This window comes from Heterocephalus glaber, unplaced genomic scaffold (assembly GCF_053883595.1).
Source record: "Heterocephalus glaber isolate CG9 unplaced genomic scaffold, H.glaber_assembly_v1.0 deba00001724, whole genome shotgun sequence".
Lineage (NCBI taxonomy): Eukaryota > Metazoa > Chordata > Mammalia > Rodentia > Bathyergidae > Heterocephalus > Heterocephalus glaber.
The window spans coordinates 11101077-11119366 of NW_028258435.1; the positions used below are offsets into that span (position 1 = coordinate 11101077).

The 18290-nt window shown below is 38.0% G+C and overlaps 1 protein-coding gene across 1 annotated transcript; it reads left to right on the top strand.

Moving 5' to 3' along the window:
* Positions 1-862: 862 nt before the first annotated feature.
* LOC101721706 (uncharacterized) lies at positions 863-12434 on the top strand. Its single transcript, XM_087199708.1, has 4 exons — positions 863-1093; positions 7829-7955; positions 8324-8384; positions 9877-12434. The coding sequence occupies exons 1-4, from the start codon at positions 878-880 to the stop codon at positions 10565-10567; spliced, it is 1095 nt and encodes a 364-aa protein (XP_087055834.1). The 5' UTR covers positions 863-877; the 3' UTR covers positions 10568-12434.
* The last annotated feature ends 5856 nt before the right edge of the window (positions 12435-18290 follow it).

The following is an 18290-nucleotide window of genomic DNA, read 5'->3' on the forward strand; positions in this document are numbered from 1 at the left end:
TGTGCTTGCTCAGGGGCAAAAAGACACAATCTAAAACAGGGCCAAATTCCTAAGTTTATTACCCAGCCATCTGTCTACCCAGAGAAAGAGCGTTCCAGGCACACTATGTATAAGATAAGCAGTTAATGTACTGACTATCCACACAAGATAGACATGATCATTAGTCAGTGGGTCTGCTAACCATCAGTATGTGACAGTCGGCTGTTAACCCTTGCCCCTTTCTCCCTTGCAAAAACCTATACGTAATCCCCCTCAACCCCCTATAGACCTAGCCAATCAAAAGTATACACTTCATGCTTGCTAAATGTTAACCAATCATATAGTTGCTAAATAGAAACCCCTAACCTTGCTGTAACTTCTATAAAAACCTTGCTAATTTGAAACTCGGGGCTCTCAATCTTGACCCGCTGCGTCGGTGACAGTTGAGAGTCCCTGCTCGAGCTTGAATAAACGACCCTCGTGTGCTTACATAGGAATCGGCCTCCTGGTGGTCTTTGGGACTTCACGATCTGGGCACAACAGTTCCCAACAGCAGATCTCCCTTTATTTCATTTATTGCCGGTCCAGCCTGGACTTGTGATGTATTCTGATATAAGGGGATTGATACTTTCATAGGACATTGACCCTGGAACCTTCTAAGGACACTTGTGATCCACTTTCAGGAAGAGTCCACTGAGTCTATTAAGAAACCAGGGAAGCTCTGAAAAACAAGGAGTAAAGCCCTTCAATGCAAGTATTCCTCATGCGAGATGAGTTTGATATCGCAGGAGAGAGACTGGTTCAGAATTTCCTGGGTGACCATTTGATTACTAGTTGAGCTCCACTCCTGCTGGTAGAGAATTGTTTCTCTTGTCACTCTCAGCTCAGGGTGCTGGCAATGGGACAGGAGCCAATCAGCGATGAAGGTGCGGGCTGTCTGAACTACCCAATCAGGTGGGCTGAGGGAGGAAGGCGGGCCCTTCCTGTATCATGGCGGCTAAGTGTACACCGTGAGAGGTTTGCTGAGAGTCCTCAGCTACCACATTTTTCTGTATTTTCTACTGGATGTGAGCTGAATTCAAAGGATTCTGGGGGACCCACAAACCACGCAATGGTAATATTGTGCAGAAGAAGCTGGGGATGGGATGGAATCGGGTGCATTTTGAAAGGAAGTACCCAGAACTAGCTGAGAATCTGCAGCCTCCCTGCTTAGCTCCAGACACCGAGGTCTTCTTAGTGTTTGGTTCTGCATCATCATCTGTCCGTTTTCCCTTTTATTCAGGCAGGGCGAGTTTCAAGTCCTGTAGTTTCAAGTTTCAAGGTTCCTGTGTCCTGTAACTGTGACACTGCCAGCCCAAAATGCTTTATTGGGCAGCTGCAGGCAGATCTGTTTCTCCACCAGTCTGAGGAGAGCAGGAGCTTTGGTGAAAAGGGAGCGCTACTCTGGGTTTTTTTCCTTGTTTGCTTTAGTAATAATAATGAGAGTAGGACACTTCTTAACAATAATTATATGATATAATTATAATTAATATATAAATTACGTATGTTATGTAACCATATCATAATTATATTATTATTATTGTTAAGAAGTGCCCTACTTTGATCATACTATTTGGCTTATATCAGCAGGACGAGGGGGATACAATGGAAATCTTCAATTAGCAGACACGAGACTGAGTAGTTAGCATTAGGGTTAGAGTTAGGGTTAGCCCCACCAAGTTTGTCTGTAGTATACATCTGAAATGTCATCATAGGTCCTGTAAAACAGCTTCACATTTATGATTTCAATTGAGTGGTGTGATTCAGCCTCAGAAGAATTCAAACTTAGAGGAGATATACTTTTTGAAAGGGAGAGAAACTTCTGAGGTGCTTAGGATTTATTATAGAGCTGACTCCATCCTTTAGTTGTGTGGGTGTACAGAAATAGTTTTAAAAAGATGAATAGAAGTGTGAATCACTAGGAATGGAGCTGCTGCAGCCTATACTAAACTGGATTGATAAGGGAAGCAATGCCCAGAAAAAAAATGGACAATTCACATTTGATATTTTTGGATAAATTTTGTCATTCAGAAATAAATTTTTGACATCTTTGATTTATCCTGATAAAAATAATGCTTTAAATCCTGGATCAGCATGAAGTACTCTTGACTATGACAATCTACAGAGTGTTGGAAAGCAGGAGTCTCACATACAGATTATTTTGTGGGGTTCTTCTGTCTGAGGATGTGAGTCTCATTGTCATAGGGCTCTTACTGGAAAATGTTTGCTTTGTCACCTGCAAAGATTTGATAGAATCAGAAAATAATTACTATATATAAAGAATATCTGTGAAGCACATGTTTAGCAAAAAAAACACAACACAGTGTTTTGTGATGATTAACTGTGATATGAATTTTTGATAAGTAAGCACCTCCTAGCCATTTGTAAAGCTCTGTGTTTCTCTGTGGAAGACTAGTTTGTAAAACAGGAGGGATGGCCCACCTTGTATGTGGTTGACAATAACCAATAGGCTTGTACCCAAGATGGAATAAAAAGGAAAAAATTCTCTTATTTTTCTGTGGAGGACCTCTGGTATTTGCCATTGCCTCTAGAATTTGCCATTACCTGTTTGCTGGTCTCAAGTTTCTTCAGGCTCCTACCATTAAGTCTTCAGCCTTCCAATGGAGAGTCTTCAGCAGAAAAAGAGGCTGAGAGAAACAGGCCATGCACCAGATGTGATCTCCTGGGTCCTGCTTCCTTGACTCAGTGAGACATGTCTTTACTAACAACCTAGGTATGTCTCCAACTAACCAATGTGACAATAGAAGTCTAACCACCAGGTAACATCAGGTGAGAATATTTCTTTAGTGACATTAATATGCCAAAGGAGAGATGCTTTCATCCTGTGAGGAGGAAAAAGCATATTTTGGAAATTTACTGCATTAAGTTTTTCCTTTCTCTGCCTCATCACAGGGAGTGAGTGAGGGTGGGGCTACGTTAGAGCTATCATTCTAGTCTACCTGCTATGATTAGGGTTCATAATTCAGGATTTCCTTATGACTTAAGTTAAAGTAACTTGCCTGTCTGAGGCACTTGAAAATTTAAATTCCATCTTGATGCCTTTGTGTAATACTACTAACATATTATGCCAATTTGTTCATTCAGTAAATAATTATATTCCCTGTTGGCATGCTTTTGTTTTCTTTACTGAAGATGATTAGATTAAGAGCTGATGTTTGTGAAGCTGAGTGTCTCCTTCAATTTCCTGTCCTCTGACTACCTTAGTACTCCTACTGCATTGTGTTCAGCCTTTGCCTGGGCACAGATTCTTCTTTGGGTTTGGTGGTTTTTCTCTAAATGTCACTGAATCTGGAAGTACAGTCACAGAGCTGTGATGCCATTGGCTAGGACAAGAAATAGAAAGAGCCCCCAGAGTACAGTAAGTAGATGTTAGCACTCTGCAAAGCTAGGAGCAAATCCTATTTCAAGTCACTGATCCAGCAGGCTGGGTCAAGTCAATGATCTAGGTGGAAGCCTGGGTGGGTAAAGGGTTTGTTTAATCTATCATTTGGACTGCATTAAGGGGATAGTGTATTGTCTTTTTTTTCTCTTTGGCTCAGTCAGCAGATCATGGAGCAACCTTGCATCAGTGAAAAAGAGTTTTGGCTGCATGAGCTGTCAAGAGAGATTGGATGGCCAGAGAATAGAATCCTCCTTTGTCAGTCACATAAGTCAGAAGCTCCCAGTGTGTTGCTGAGAGACTCCCAAGTTGGATTAGCCTGACTTGCTCTATGGATTCTACCGATTGGCTGCATGTGAAGGACCTGGGAGAAGTCAGTCCCCAAGAAGGTGATTGTAGGACCAAATGCCCAAAGACAGAAGTAGAATTTGTCTTAGAGGCATAAGTTCTGGGTGGAAGTAGACAAAACCAGTTTTTTATTTGTTTGTTTTTTTTAACAAAACCGGTTTTGACAGGATGTGGGCCTTTCCACATGAGTTGAGAAATCTTTGTTTCTGTATGCCATTTTTCACTGGAATGTACACATTTGGTCCTTTTGTGGGATTGCATAACCTTTGTTCCTTTTCTCCAGCCCCATTGTGATTAAATGTGAGTTAATGGATAAAGATGCTTGTTAGTTTTGGGACGCTAGATAAAAATCTGTAACAGACCTAAAGTCCCAGAGTAAACTACTCAACTCTTTGTTTGCCCGGAACTGATATTCCAGGCACCACAATTGTTAGAACAAGCTGCAAATGTCTGCTGACCATCAATATGTGACAGTCGACCACTAACCTTTGTTCCCTTTTCTTTAATTCTATATGTTAACTTCCCCCTCAACCCCCTATAAAAACAGCCTCGGATTCTGAGCCAGTTGCCTCTCTAAGCTATTTTGCTTTGGGAGTGCTGTCTGGCCAGACTAATAAAGGTCTGTTTTTCAACTTGTCCGGTGTGTTCCTTCCCGGGTGTTCTTCGCTGTAGTCAGCTCCTTGGAGCATTTGGTAAGGCTCTTGGTCTTACATTCTGAAGGCACCGCTGGGATTCCTGGGTGTGCTTCACTAGTCAGCTCCTCGGAGCGTTTGGTAAGGCCCTCGGTCTTACACTTTCTAGCCCTGTGGGTGGGGCTAAGACCTAATCATCCTGTCCTATATAAGGATGGTAATTTTAATGTGGCCAGAATCCTGATGTTCTCAGCTCAGTGCATGCAGCTCCACTACTCACCATGCTGTGCAGTGAGCAGGAGGATCCAGAGGAGATTCAGGACTGAAATGAGGTTTCTGTGTGGGTGAGACTTGGCTTTGTTGCGTGCCATGTTTTCTTTCTGCAGCAACCTATATATTATTGTACAGTGTCCACTAAATTTGTCTTTAGTATGAAAGCTGTTTTTTTGTGGGCCCTGTACATCAGTAGATTTGTTAATTGATATTTTCATTATCTAAATGTGCTGCTAGGAGGTGACATTTGCTGCAGATGTGTTACTAGGGCCATGTCTGTAGCTACAACCACCTTTCCTTCCTCTCTGGCTGCCATAGTTTGAACATATTTTCCTCCATCTTGGCACTTTCCCATCCAGTTTGTACCTTGGAACCAGGAGAACATGAACCAAAACTGAGTCAACATAAAACCCACTCCTTTCAGTTGAGCTTGTGGATATTTTGTTCCAGTGACAGGAATGTGGTTAAGACATAATTCTGCTAAGTCTGTTATAAGCTTAAATAGGAGATCTCAAACACACAAGTTGTATCCTTCACTCTGGGCTTCATTGTGAAGATGGTAAATTCCAAAAGTGACAAACACTTCCCCACAGTTCCAAAGTCATTATAGGGTGTTTAAAATCATTTAAAAATTAACATTAGCTATGATTAAATTCAGTGTTAGATCACTTGCCAAACATCCGTATACCTCTTTCTTATATTCAGAGCAGTGAAAATAATGAATAAATAAGTCAATAATGAAGTTTTATAGTGTATCATACCAAAATTAGATATGTTTAACATTTTAAATAAGAGCAGAAGAAATCATGCTGTAAATGAAAACTACAAGAAAGGACTACCCGTTAAACTCACACTTTTTTTTGAAGTAGTTACTCACATGTACATGCAATTCCTGTAGGAGTGCAAATGAAAAACAGGATTGGTCACATTATCGCTGTGGTTCATTGGTAGTTTGTAGACATTATTCATAATAAGACATGCTGAATGAGGTAGTAGTTTGACTAAAAACTGTATTGCATCAGGTGATAAATACCTTACCTGTCACCAATTGTTCCTGCCTTATTGATGACCAGTCTCCTCCTTTGGCAACTTTTCCAAAGTTTGCCATGTGTGATTTTCCATGAGTGATGCTCTTTTAGCTTCCTTTCAATTTTCAATACTATAAAGGATATTGGATAGGGAAATATTTTGTGAGAGTTTGTTTGTATTTATTTGTTTATTTTTTTGTCTCACTATTGTTCACAAGTGATATGTGAATGAAGGGAAAAGTATTTCTCATCCATTCCATTGGGTATGAAGTTCCAGATTTTTCAATTTTACTTGAAAACAATTACATTTATTCCCAGGAATAATAGCACAATGTATTTTCTGGATATTGGAAAGAAGTCAGTGGCCTGTGGATTTTGGTAACTCCAAAGTAAAGGTGAAGGATATGAAATGTAGCAGCTGATTCTCCATTTTTTGATAAGTCTACTGATTGTGTTGTTCCACACTTCAGTTTTCTTTAGTGATAGTCTCAAGAGTTGAATCTTGTTTTATATTCAATGTTTCTCTTGAGGCAGATGTGTTATAGTTACTTTTTAGATTAATCTTTATTCTCTATACAGTCTTTATGTTGTGTACCCAGCAAAAATTTTCTTATTGATCTCTTATGATTTCCATAGATTTCAGTTTCTGCTTCTCCTGATATCTACCTGAATTTTTTATGAGGAATCTGTTTCTTCTCTGAATGTTTTTTCACTATAAATTCTTAAGGTATTCAAGTTTATCTTTCCCATTTTAATATGTAACCTAACTACATAGAATAGAAGAGTATATGATCCAGATTTACAAGTACATACCTATTTTTCTTCAACATAAATGGAACACATTGCGATTTCTTCCAGGGTTGTGTAACACCAGCTCCATTATGAATCAATATTCTTTTTATCTGTGGATCCATTGAAGACTATCTTCCTTTCCTGAGGTCCATTTCTCATTCTCTCTACTAATCGTACACTGACATGAAAGGTGGAATTTGAATGTCTTTCATGTATATTGTTCAAGCTCTCACCTTGCTCACAGGGTGTTGAATGTTAGTCTTTTATTGTAGTGTATAGCCATATATATTTTTTTGGTACCCAGGATTGAATTCAGGTCCTTGTGCTTTCAAGGCAGGCATGGTGCCACTGAGCTAAATCCACAGCCCACAGTCATAATTTTTTTAACAAATTAAAGATGTGAGTAATGAGTGGCACAGTAAGCTTTTTTAGTGCCCCATTTTGGGGAGGAATAAGAGACAGAGTCTCACTCTGTAATCTTGACAGCCCTTGAACTTCCTGCATAGCCCAGCCTGGACATTGAACTCATAACAATCCTCAGATTCATGGCAGTCCTCCTATATCAGCCTCCCAAGTGCAGGGATTACAGGCGTATTCCACCACACCTGGTTGAAGTTTTCCTTTTGTATTTAATGATGAATTACATTGTGATATTTTGGTTTTCATTGCATTTAATATATTTCATTAATATTCATCCCCTCATTACCTTCCCTTATACCATCCTTGTATTTCTTATATCTAAGTGCAAGGTGACCATTTGGTGTCACTGAGCTATAAGACAATATGGCAACTTTCCCCTATTTCATTGTTCTTACATAGATTTGCTCCAAGAAAACTGTGTTTCTTTTAGCATTTTAATTATTCATAAACCTTATTTAATATTCAATTAAGGTTTTTTTCTATTAAACCAAATTCAAGTTTCCAAATTCTCCATGAGTGCAAAGAAAGATGGACTGAATTCCGTGAATAACCAGATTTGAAAAGAGACATAATCTATGGTATATCAGAACCATTCATTAGATATTTATGTGACTCTGTGCTTTTTGGATTGTGATTTGCTGGCTTCCTGTATGAGCTCTGCTTTAGAGACAGGGCACAAATACAACTTGTGTGATCCTGAAGGAGAACTAAGTGCTACTATTCCACTATTACTTTAGCAATGTGTTTCAATTTAGCATCAGAATGAGGGTATGAAAATATTTACATATCAATGAGCTTGATGATGAAGACGTGGAACTAATATTTGAAGGAATCATATTCAGTTCAGCTTTTCATGAGAGGAGTTGTGATACTTCAGGGTGTGCATCTGACCCAACAGGAAACAGTTCGTTCTTTAGGAGACTGTGACCTTTGAGGATGTAGCTGTGAACTTTACCAAGGCAGAATGGGCTTTGCTGAATCCACCCCAAAAGAAGCTCTATGAAGATGTGATGTGGGAAACCTGTATGCATATGAGTGCTATAGGTAAGAATAACATCATTTTCTTACTTATACAAGCTTGCTCAGTGATGTTATTTTCTTTCCCTTTTGAAATTTATTTATTTATTTATTTTTTGAGAGAGAGTCAGGCTGGGCTCATACTCACTGAGTAGAACAGGCTGACCTTCAACTTGTCCTTCCTCAGCTTCCTGATGAGTGATGTAGGTTCAGTGATGAACCTACTCAGTGATGCTGGTTCATCCAGCTCAGTGATGTAGGTTAATTAAGTAGAATGTTATAACATTTGAAGAATGTCTCAGGTCTGTTTATATTATACCATGTATCTAACTGGAATATATTAATTTTTATGTAATGATATAGTGACTTGTTATATTTCTATGTCTATAATTCAGAAAGAACCTGTGGTAACCAGCAAATGGAAGAACAATACAAAAATTGTTCAAGAAATCCAAGGTAATTTTTACTCACAAGACAAAGGAATATTCAAGAGTCAATGTGAAAGCAGAAATATTACAACCAAGGAAAATGAAGAAATGAGGCTGTTTTCCAATTTATTTAATCTCACAAAAATTTCCAGAGATGAATATAGGTTCATTTTGTATAATGTTACAATTGAATACAGAAATATTCCAATATAGGAAACAAAAGTGGTACTGACATTATGCAACAAGTGACACTATCTGCTCTATTAGTATAAAAATATTTCATAATCAACATCATAGTAATGTAGGAGACTGCATTTAAGTATTGTATATATGCAGATATGAAATGGATAAATTTTGAACTTTACCAGGAACTTATCTTTAAAATATCCATGTATACATGTGAATATGAGACATTTATTATCTAGAAAATTGCTAACATGGAAGCAGTATTCAAAATGCACATGAGTGCTAGTGTTGTTGTAATAGATGTTTTCAAAACATCCTCCAGAATATAGAGCTGTCCATGTTTTAAAAGTCTTAGAAATCAGCCTCATACATTGTTGATGGGAATGTAAAATGGAACCATTATGATAATCAATATACAGATGTCTCAGAAAGTAAATTTATAAGTTTTCATTGGATCCAAGTGTACCGCCCTGGGTATATTCTGAAATGTGTTAAAATCATCACATTTCAGAGATACATGAATTCCAGTGTTCAAAGGAGGGCACGCATGGGTATTGACAATATCTAAGTGCTGGAAACAATTCAGAACAGCCAAGCTCTGGAAAGAGCCTAGATGCCCACCACCAGATGCCTGGATGATTAAAATGTGGATAGGCTCAGCATGGTGGTGCACTCTTGTAATCCCAGAAGTCTGGGAAACTGAGTCAGTAGGATGACAGATTGAAGATCAGCCTGAGCAAATTAATGACCAATAAGAATCTTTTTCAAAATAAGAAAGAATAAAGCTGGAAATATAATTCCCTGCTAAGACCTGTGTTTAATTCTCACCACTGAAAAAACTATGCTATATAATCAGCCAAAAAGAGCAATTTATATTATTTGCCAAAAATAAAATTAGATGGGATTTCATCTCATAACGTTTAGTGAAACAAATTTTAAATGTAAAACTAAAAATATGTTTAGGGAGTAAAATGAAGGAAAGATAATAGAAAACAGAAAGGCTGACTTTTGGAAGATGAGAAAGATGATCAGGGTAAGGAGGGAAGGGGAGAGTGATGAGTGAAAAGATATAAAAATGATTAGTATGACACAAATATGTGCCCATCCCCTACAATGAAACTTGATAGTGTGTTTTGGAAATATATGCAAATTTAACATTCCTAAATGAAGCCATTCATTTGAGAATAGGTGTATTGGAGGCATGCTCCAGGCCATTAAGTCAACTTATCATCAGAATTTCTTAGCAGGCATCAAACTAGAACTTGTCCTGAACAGTTATTAATATGGAGACCTTTTTCATTGTGATTGATATTTTTGTCCTTTTACCTTTACAGAAATGATGCAGACAAGTATTTGAGATGTGAAGAGATGTTGTATAAATGTAGTGAACATGGAAAAACCTGCAGTGATTTGCAGTCTTCTCAGAAACATGAAATAAGAAAGACTGGAGAGAAACAATGTCAATATGAGCAATATGGGAACCCCTACTCTGATCTTAGTGAACAAACTCACCCTGGGGAGAAAACATTTCTAGGTAAGAATAATATGAGAGCCTCCAGCACACCTAGTTGTGTTCAAATCCAAGAAAGAAATCTTGATGTGTGGAGTCCATATGGGTACAAACAATGTGAAAAAACTTTTATGTCTTCATACTATATTCAAGTAAATGAAAGAATACATGCTGGAGAGAAGCCCTATGTAATGAAGGAATGTGTGAAAGCATTATCTCATAGTCATTCCTTTCACAAACACAAAATAATGTACACTGGGGAGAAACCTTATGTATGTATGCAATGGAGAAAAGCATTCACTACTCAGACTTGTTATGACATACATGAAGAAAAAAATCACACTAGAGATAAAGCTTATGTATGTGAACAATGTGGTAAAGCATTTGGCACACACACTCAGTGTCATACTCACAAAAGAACTCACACCAGAGAGAAATGCTATGTATGTAAGCATTGTGGAAAAGGATTTGCAGAGAAGTCCTCATTTGAAAGACATAGAGGATCTCACACTTGAGAGAAACCCTATATATGTAAGCAATGTGGGAAAGCATTCAGCAGACACAGTCTCTGTCAGAATCATGAAAGAACTCACACTGGGGAGAAACCCTATGTATGTAAGCATTGTGGGAAATCTTTCACACAAAAGAGTGGGTATCAAATACATGAAAGAATTCACACTGGAGAGAGACCATATATATGTAAGCAATGTGGGAAAGCATTCAGCAGGCACAGTCTCTGTCAAAGTCATGAAAGAACACACACGGGGAGAAACCATATGTATGCAGGCATTGTGGGAAATCTTTCACGCGAAAGAGTGGGTGTCAAATACATGAAAGAATTCACACTGGAGAGAGACCATATATATGTAAGCAATGTGGGAAAGCATTCAGCAGACACAGTCTCTGTCAGAATCATGAAAGAACTCACACTGGGGAGAAACCCTATGTATGTAAGCATTGTGGGAAATCTTTCAATGGAAAGAAAATTTTTCAAATACATGGAAGAATTCACACTGGGGAGAAACCCTATGCATGTAATCATTGTGGGAAATCTTTCAAGTGAAAGAGAGATTGTCAAATACATCAAAGAATTCATACTGGGGAGAAACCCTTTGTATGTCAGCATTGTGGGAAATCTTTCAACCGACAAAACCGTTGTCAAATACATGAAAGAATTCACACTGGGGAGAAACCCTATGTTTGTAAGCATTGTGGAAAGTCTTTTCCTCAAAAGAAAAATTGTCAACTACATGAAAGAATTCACACTGGGGAGAAACCCTATGTATGTAAGCATTGTGGGACATCTTTCAACTGAAAGGAAGAGTGTCAAATACATGAAAGTATTCACACTGGGGAGAAACCCTATGTATGAAAGCATTGTGCAAATTCTTTCTACCAAAAGAGTGAGTATAAAATACATGAAAGAATTCACACTGGGGAGAAACCTTGTGTATGTAAACACTGTAGGAAATCTTTCAACCAAAAGAGAGATTGTCAAATACATGAATGAATTCACAAAGGTGAGAAACCTTATGTATGTAAGCATTGTGGGAAAGCATTCAGCACATTCAGTCATTGTCAAAGACATGAAAGCATTTATGCTACTCAGACCCTGTGTATGTAAATGCTGTGTGAAGATATACCCTACACAAAAATATTTTCAAATACATTAATGAAGTCATAATGAGGAGAATCTCTGTGTATCAGGAATGTGTTAAATCTTCAGCCAACGGAGTGCTGGTCAGACCCATCAAGAAATTCACACTGGGAAGAAACCCTATTTATGTAAGTAATCTGGGAAAGCACTGAGTACACAAAAGTGCCATTAAATACATGAACGAAGGCACACTGGGTCAAACTATATGTAAACAAAGTGGGAAAAGATTAGCTGCAACCCCTTCATCTTGTAGTCAAAAAATTCATGCTAGGGAGTCACTATGTAAGAAATGTGTAAAAAAGTTCATCTGACACATTGTCAAACACATGAAGAAGAAGCCACTGGGAAAAAAGCCTATGTAAGCAATGTAGGAAAGCATTTAGCATGTACAGGTTTTAGTAAATACATGAAAGAAGTCACATGGTGTGAAACCCTACATATATATATGTTGAAAATTCTGTGAAAATTACTCATGCTATGGGGATCTGTAGAAATGTTAAAATTTTGATGTCAATATTCATTAATTTTTCTAGAAAATATACTCGGAAATATTCTAAAGCATAGTCATTGTGTGTTTTTCAGTAAATTACTTTTAAATATCTAATGTATGTATCTGTGGTCTTTAGTATGAAAAAATTGAGTTGACAATTATATCTTTTAGTGTATTCCAATTTCTGAACTTAACATGTAGTGTCTCCTAATTAAACAAGGTGAATTGAAGTGTATTTTTCACTGTCGACTAGGGTTAATATTTGTGTAGTATTTATTTTCATTTTGTTTTTACACTTGGGAGGACTAGACCGTGAAAAAGTAAATTTTGGTAATGCTTTTTAATTGTTAGGATTTCCACTAGCTTTGAGTTGAAGTTTGTTGGTGTATACACTCCATATTCTGTGTGACAAGATATTTTTATATTTGATGTTATTTTATATTTGATGGAGAGAGAGGCTTGTGAAAGTATTTTTGAGAATGGACAGTTGTTTTCACACAATGTGTATATTAGCAATGTTCTGTTTTTCATATCCTGACAAAATAACCTGCATATATCCCACAATAATTGTATATTGTATTAACTACATAATTTTTCCTAGTTCCTTTCATGTTAGAGTCAATATTATGTCTTACATAAAATTTTGTTTTGTTTCCATGGGCATTTTACTTTTTATGCCTATATTATGCTGGCTTTTAATTTTGTAATTTTTCCAACACCTGTATCTAAAAATAAACCATACTGCTGAGAGTATCTGACTGCCACAGGTCAGCAAGAACATAACATGTCTGCAGGTGGGTAGCATGAATTGTAGTAACAAATCTCTCCAAAAGGTATAAAGGATGGAATCATTTATCAGTAACAACATTATCAAAGGAATTTTTGTTCACAGTGAAGTTGTTTGGGGAAGAATAATTATTGGATGTGATGAGACAAATGCCTTTATTGTATTCCTTGATGCTGGGATTGACATTCTCTTTGATAATCAATATTGCTTTAAGAAGATGAAATAAGGCCATGAAGGAAAAGAAACAGTTTGATAAAAAGAGGAAATTTACTACTTTCTGATTCAGATTGTGTTCTGTTTTACCAGTTTTAGAGATAAATTTATGCAATATCTTCTCATCTATAAGGAACAATGTCTGATATTTCAGATAAGTGCCAACACGTTAAAACACATAGGCTTATGCAAACTGTGACTATGAGGCCCATTTGTTTTCCTTGTCTGGATTTTTGCCTTTCTTTTTAACAGTGATATGTTTTTTGAAATATACAGTGTTTTTGAATACAAATGGTGCTCAATTTCTGATGGGGTTCCATTGTGATAAACTTGTAACAATGGAAATATAATGGAGCAATGAATACCATAGTGCAGTAAATAGTATAGAGTTTGTTCTAGCCTTAATTGTGCTTAAACAAATTACTCACCTATTAAGTAGTAACTGAAATTATGTCTACTTTATATCTGAAATAGCTGCTGTAATTCATGGAATGTAATTCATTGCAGAATACAATGTCAATTTTTTAAACCCTAGAACATGTGACTGAGTTCCCAGTGGCTCACTTCTTTTTACCATCACCAGGAACATATCCAGTGTATATCACTATTCTAGTCAGTCATGTGATTTTCAGGATACAGAACATTTTACCCTGAACATATTTACTTTTCCATCATTTTAGTTCCTGGTGATGCAGGCCTGTAATCCCACCAAGTCAGGAGGAAGATTTGGGAGGAAAACAAAATGGAGGTCAGCACAGGCAACTCAGTGAGACCCTCTCTCAATATAGATGAATGTTCTGGAGATCTGGTCACTGCTTTAGTACCCCAAAGTTCACTCTACAGTATCAAAATTATTTTAATGTAAATCCTTACACATCAGGGTTTGTCTTTTAGTCACTTTACATGTAAAGGACTAAGCCAGATATAATGGTACATTCCTTTAGTTCCAGCATCAGCAGAGGCTGAGACAGGGTGATTATGGCTTTGGAGTCAGTGGGGGGCATCTTGACTTGTTGTCTCAGCAAACTGTGTAAGAGCTCTATATCTGCATTTAAAATTTCAAGAAAGAAATAAGTTTAAATTAATATGTAAACCTGTGATGGGGTGGAAAAAATTGCTATGGCAAATCCTGACTTTGTTCCTCAGGAAATATGATTTTTGTGGTCAATATTTGTAGAGCAGTCATAAGCCTTCCTCATAGCTTTAAAAATAAACAATGAAACAGGAGTGAGTCAGGCATTCCATATTCTGAACATAGAGACATGAAAAATTAGTTTGAGCAATACTTGTACTGGGAAAAGAATTTTACTAGGTACTCCTCAGAGGACTAATATCTGCAATATATAAAGAACTCTAAAAATTATGCACCCCAAAGAAAAGACCTAGTTGAAACACCTGGCAAAGGAAATGAGTACACACTTCTCAGAAAAATTTCAGTATTTGTGGCCATTAGAGAAATGCAAATTTAAATGTCTTTATCACAAAAAGAACATCTCTCAGCATCATTGATGGGGATGTAATGTTCATCACTGTGGAAGTCAGTGTAGAGAGTACTCAAAAGGCTGAAAAACAGCAATTCTACTCAATGTAGCTGTTCGTCTTGTGGTCCTTTGAGGAAATCTCCCGAACAAATACAGACATCAGGATCAGCATGACTACTGGTTCTGTTTCCTCTCAGGAAACAGCAAAACATAACAAAGTCACACATGTTCTCACCACAGGAAGAGGGGAATAGAAACATCACAAGGTGCCTCCCTCTCTGACCAGGAGATGGACCAGGAAACTAATTGTTCACAGTTTAGGAGAGTACAGGCTCAGACAGTGGGGAGAACATTTATAGCACATGAGCTCTCCTATAGAAAAAGAAACTGTTTCTCATGCTCTCATAATTACACATTTCCAACATAGACAGCTGTAATACAAAATGCATGTTATATGAACAAGAAAAGTGAATGTAGAAGAGTTAGATAAGTACCAAGATATGATCTCAACAACTTTTCATATTTTCTTGAATGAAGTGATTGTTATCAGACCACCCACTCAGCACAGTCACATTGGACATACTCACTGCCTTGTCTGAGTTATGCATCCACACAGCTGTCTATGTAGCAGGAAGACATGCAATTAGGGCCTCCCTGTGCTGATGAAAACCATCCCAGCCCTGACACTGCAGATCTTCAGAGGACCCCAGGCCTAGATGCCCAGGTGTTCTCGCGCGGTGATGAGACTGAACACAGGGAAGTAACTATGGAGATTGCACTGTGCTGGTTTTCCTTGTTTGTAATTTTGAAAGGAAAATTATTTGAAACCAAAGATGCTGAGGCCATTAGTGGACATGAGTGGGATAAACCAGGGAACTGTGTGACAGTTTCCTGAGCGGGATATCTCTGTGTTTGCAGGTGTCCAGTGTGAAGTGCAGTTGGCAGAGTCTGGGGGAGGCTTGGTGCAGCCTGGGGGGGGGCGTTCCCTGAGACCTTCCTGTGTGACCTCAGATTTCACCTTCAGTGATGATGGCGTGAGTTGGGTCAGGCAGGCCTCAGGGAAGGGGATGGAGTGGATCTCATACAATACATGATGGTGGTAGCACATACTATTCAGACTCCATGAAGGGCCAGTTCAAGATCCCCAGAGACGGAGGAAAGAACCCACTGTATCTGCAAATCACAGCCTGAGACCCAAGGACACAGTTGTGAATTACTATGTGAGAGACAGTGAGTGGACATCAGTGTGATCCTAAACACAAACCTCCCTGCTGGGCGCTTCAGGCCCAGCAGGTGGCTCTGTGCTCCATGGAGAAGTAGGCAGGTCCCCAGGAGCAGGTGCAGAGAAGGAAGCAGTAGACAGGGAGCTTCTGGTTGGCTTCTGGTGTTTTCCCCCTTTATTAATATCATATGACCTGAGCAGATGCTGCTATTCATAAGCTGCAATGAAGAATCCAACACTCTCTCTCTCTGTTATTTTTAATTACAGAAATACATATTGGTGTATTGACTTTTTTCTTCTTATATATATGAATTTTATTTAATGAGTAAACATGACCAGTACCAATTTTGAAGTACTTCGTAAATTTTGTGAACATAGTTTTCTTTTAAGTATGTAATCATCATCATCTAAAAATGAATCTGCTAACTTAATCCCAATTATGAGGAGTTGTCTCATGCAGAAATAAATGCTTCAGATTAGGAAATTCACTCCTTCTCATCCCTCTCCATGGGATCTGAGAACACCTAGCTCTCTCCTTGGCCACCCCAGGAGACCCAGTCCCCAGGCTCAGCCCAGCACCACGTGGAGCCCTGAACTCAGGGAGGAGGAGAGAGGGGCAGTCTGACTGGACTCAGGAACTGGGTCCACCAGACCTCACAGAAGAGGCTGGAGTGCTTGGGAAAAATAGGTCATGATGGTGTCACTAAGTACAACCTATTTCTTATTAGCCATATCTCCATCTCCAGAGACACAGCCAAGAACTAGGTTTTCTCTTAATTGACTCTGTGACACCTGAGGACACAGCCTTATATTATTGTGTGATATACACAGTGAAGGGTCCTCAGTGTGGGTCCAGATACAAACCTCCCTGCAGGGATTTTCAGGACCAGCAGGAGGCGGATGGGACACATGGAGCACAAGGAATCTATTTTAGAGTGGTTGAAAAAATTTGACCTTTGGTGTAGTTTTTGGGGCCTTCTATATAGAGTATCATGTCATCTGCAAATAATGACAAATTGACTCCTTCATTTCCTATCTTTATTCCTTTTATTTCTTTCTCTTGTCTAATTGCTGTGGTTATTGTTTCCAAAACTATATTGAACAAGAGTGGTGATAGTGGACATCCTTGTCTTGTTCCTGATTTTAGTGTGAAGGATTTCAGTTTTTGACCATTTAGTATGATATTGGCTGTTGGTTTTTCATAGATGGCTTTTATCAGATTGAGGGTAGAGACCATCTATTCCAATTTTTTGTAGGGTTTTTACCATAAAAGTGTGTTGGATTTTGTCAAATGCTTTTTCTGCATCTGTGGAGATAATAATATAGTTTTTGTACTTGGCTCTATTTATATAGTCTATTACATTGATTGATTTGCATATGTTGAACCATCCCTGCATCCCTGGGATGAATCCCACTTGGTCATGGGGTATGATCTTCTTGATGATCTTCTGCATTCTATTTCCCAGTATCTTATTAAGGATTTTTACATCCATGTTCATTAGTGAAATTGGCCTATAGTCCTCTTTTTTGGTTGGGTCTTTCTCTGCTTTTGGGATCAAGGTGATGCTTGCTTCCAGGAATGAATTCAGGAGTATTGGTTCCCTTTCAAATTCATTGAAGGATTTAGAGTAGTGGCAGTAGTTCCTGTCTAAATGTCTTTAGCAGTGAAGCCATCAGAACCTGGGATTTTCTTGGTAAGTTTTTAATGGCGTTTTCAATTTCATTGGTTGATATTGGGTTGTTTAGAATTTTTAGGTCTTCTTTGTTCAACTTTGATAATTCATATGTATCTAGAAATCTGTGCATTTCTTCTGTGTTTTATTGGCATATAGGTTCTGGATGTAGCTATTGATGACCCTCTGGATTTCTGCTGTGTCTGTTGTAATTTTACCCTTTTCATTCCTAACTGCATGGATTTGGGCCTTTTCTTTCCTTTTTCTGATAAGGTTGGCTAAGGGTTTGTCAATTTTGTTTATTCTTCCAAGAACCAACTCTTGGCTTCATTGATTTTTTGGTATTGTTCTCTTAGTCTCCATTGTATTGATGTCTGCTCTGATCTTTATAATTTCCTCCCTCATATGAGCTTTTGGTTTGTCCTCCTCTTCTTTTTCTAGAAGCTTGAGGTTCAGCATCAGGTTGTTTAATTTGGCTTGCTCTGTTTTCCTAATATGTGCATTCGCTACTATGAATTTTCCTTGTAAGATTACTTTCATTGTGTCCCATAGATTCCAATATGTTTTATTGTCATTGCTATTTAATTGAAGGAACTCTCTGATTTCTTTAATTTCCTCTGTGACCCACTGGTTATTTAGAAGTGTGTTGTTCAAGTTCCTTGTTTTTATGTATTTTTGTTTTTGGTTTCTTTTGCTATTGATCCCCAATTTCATT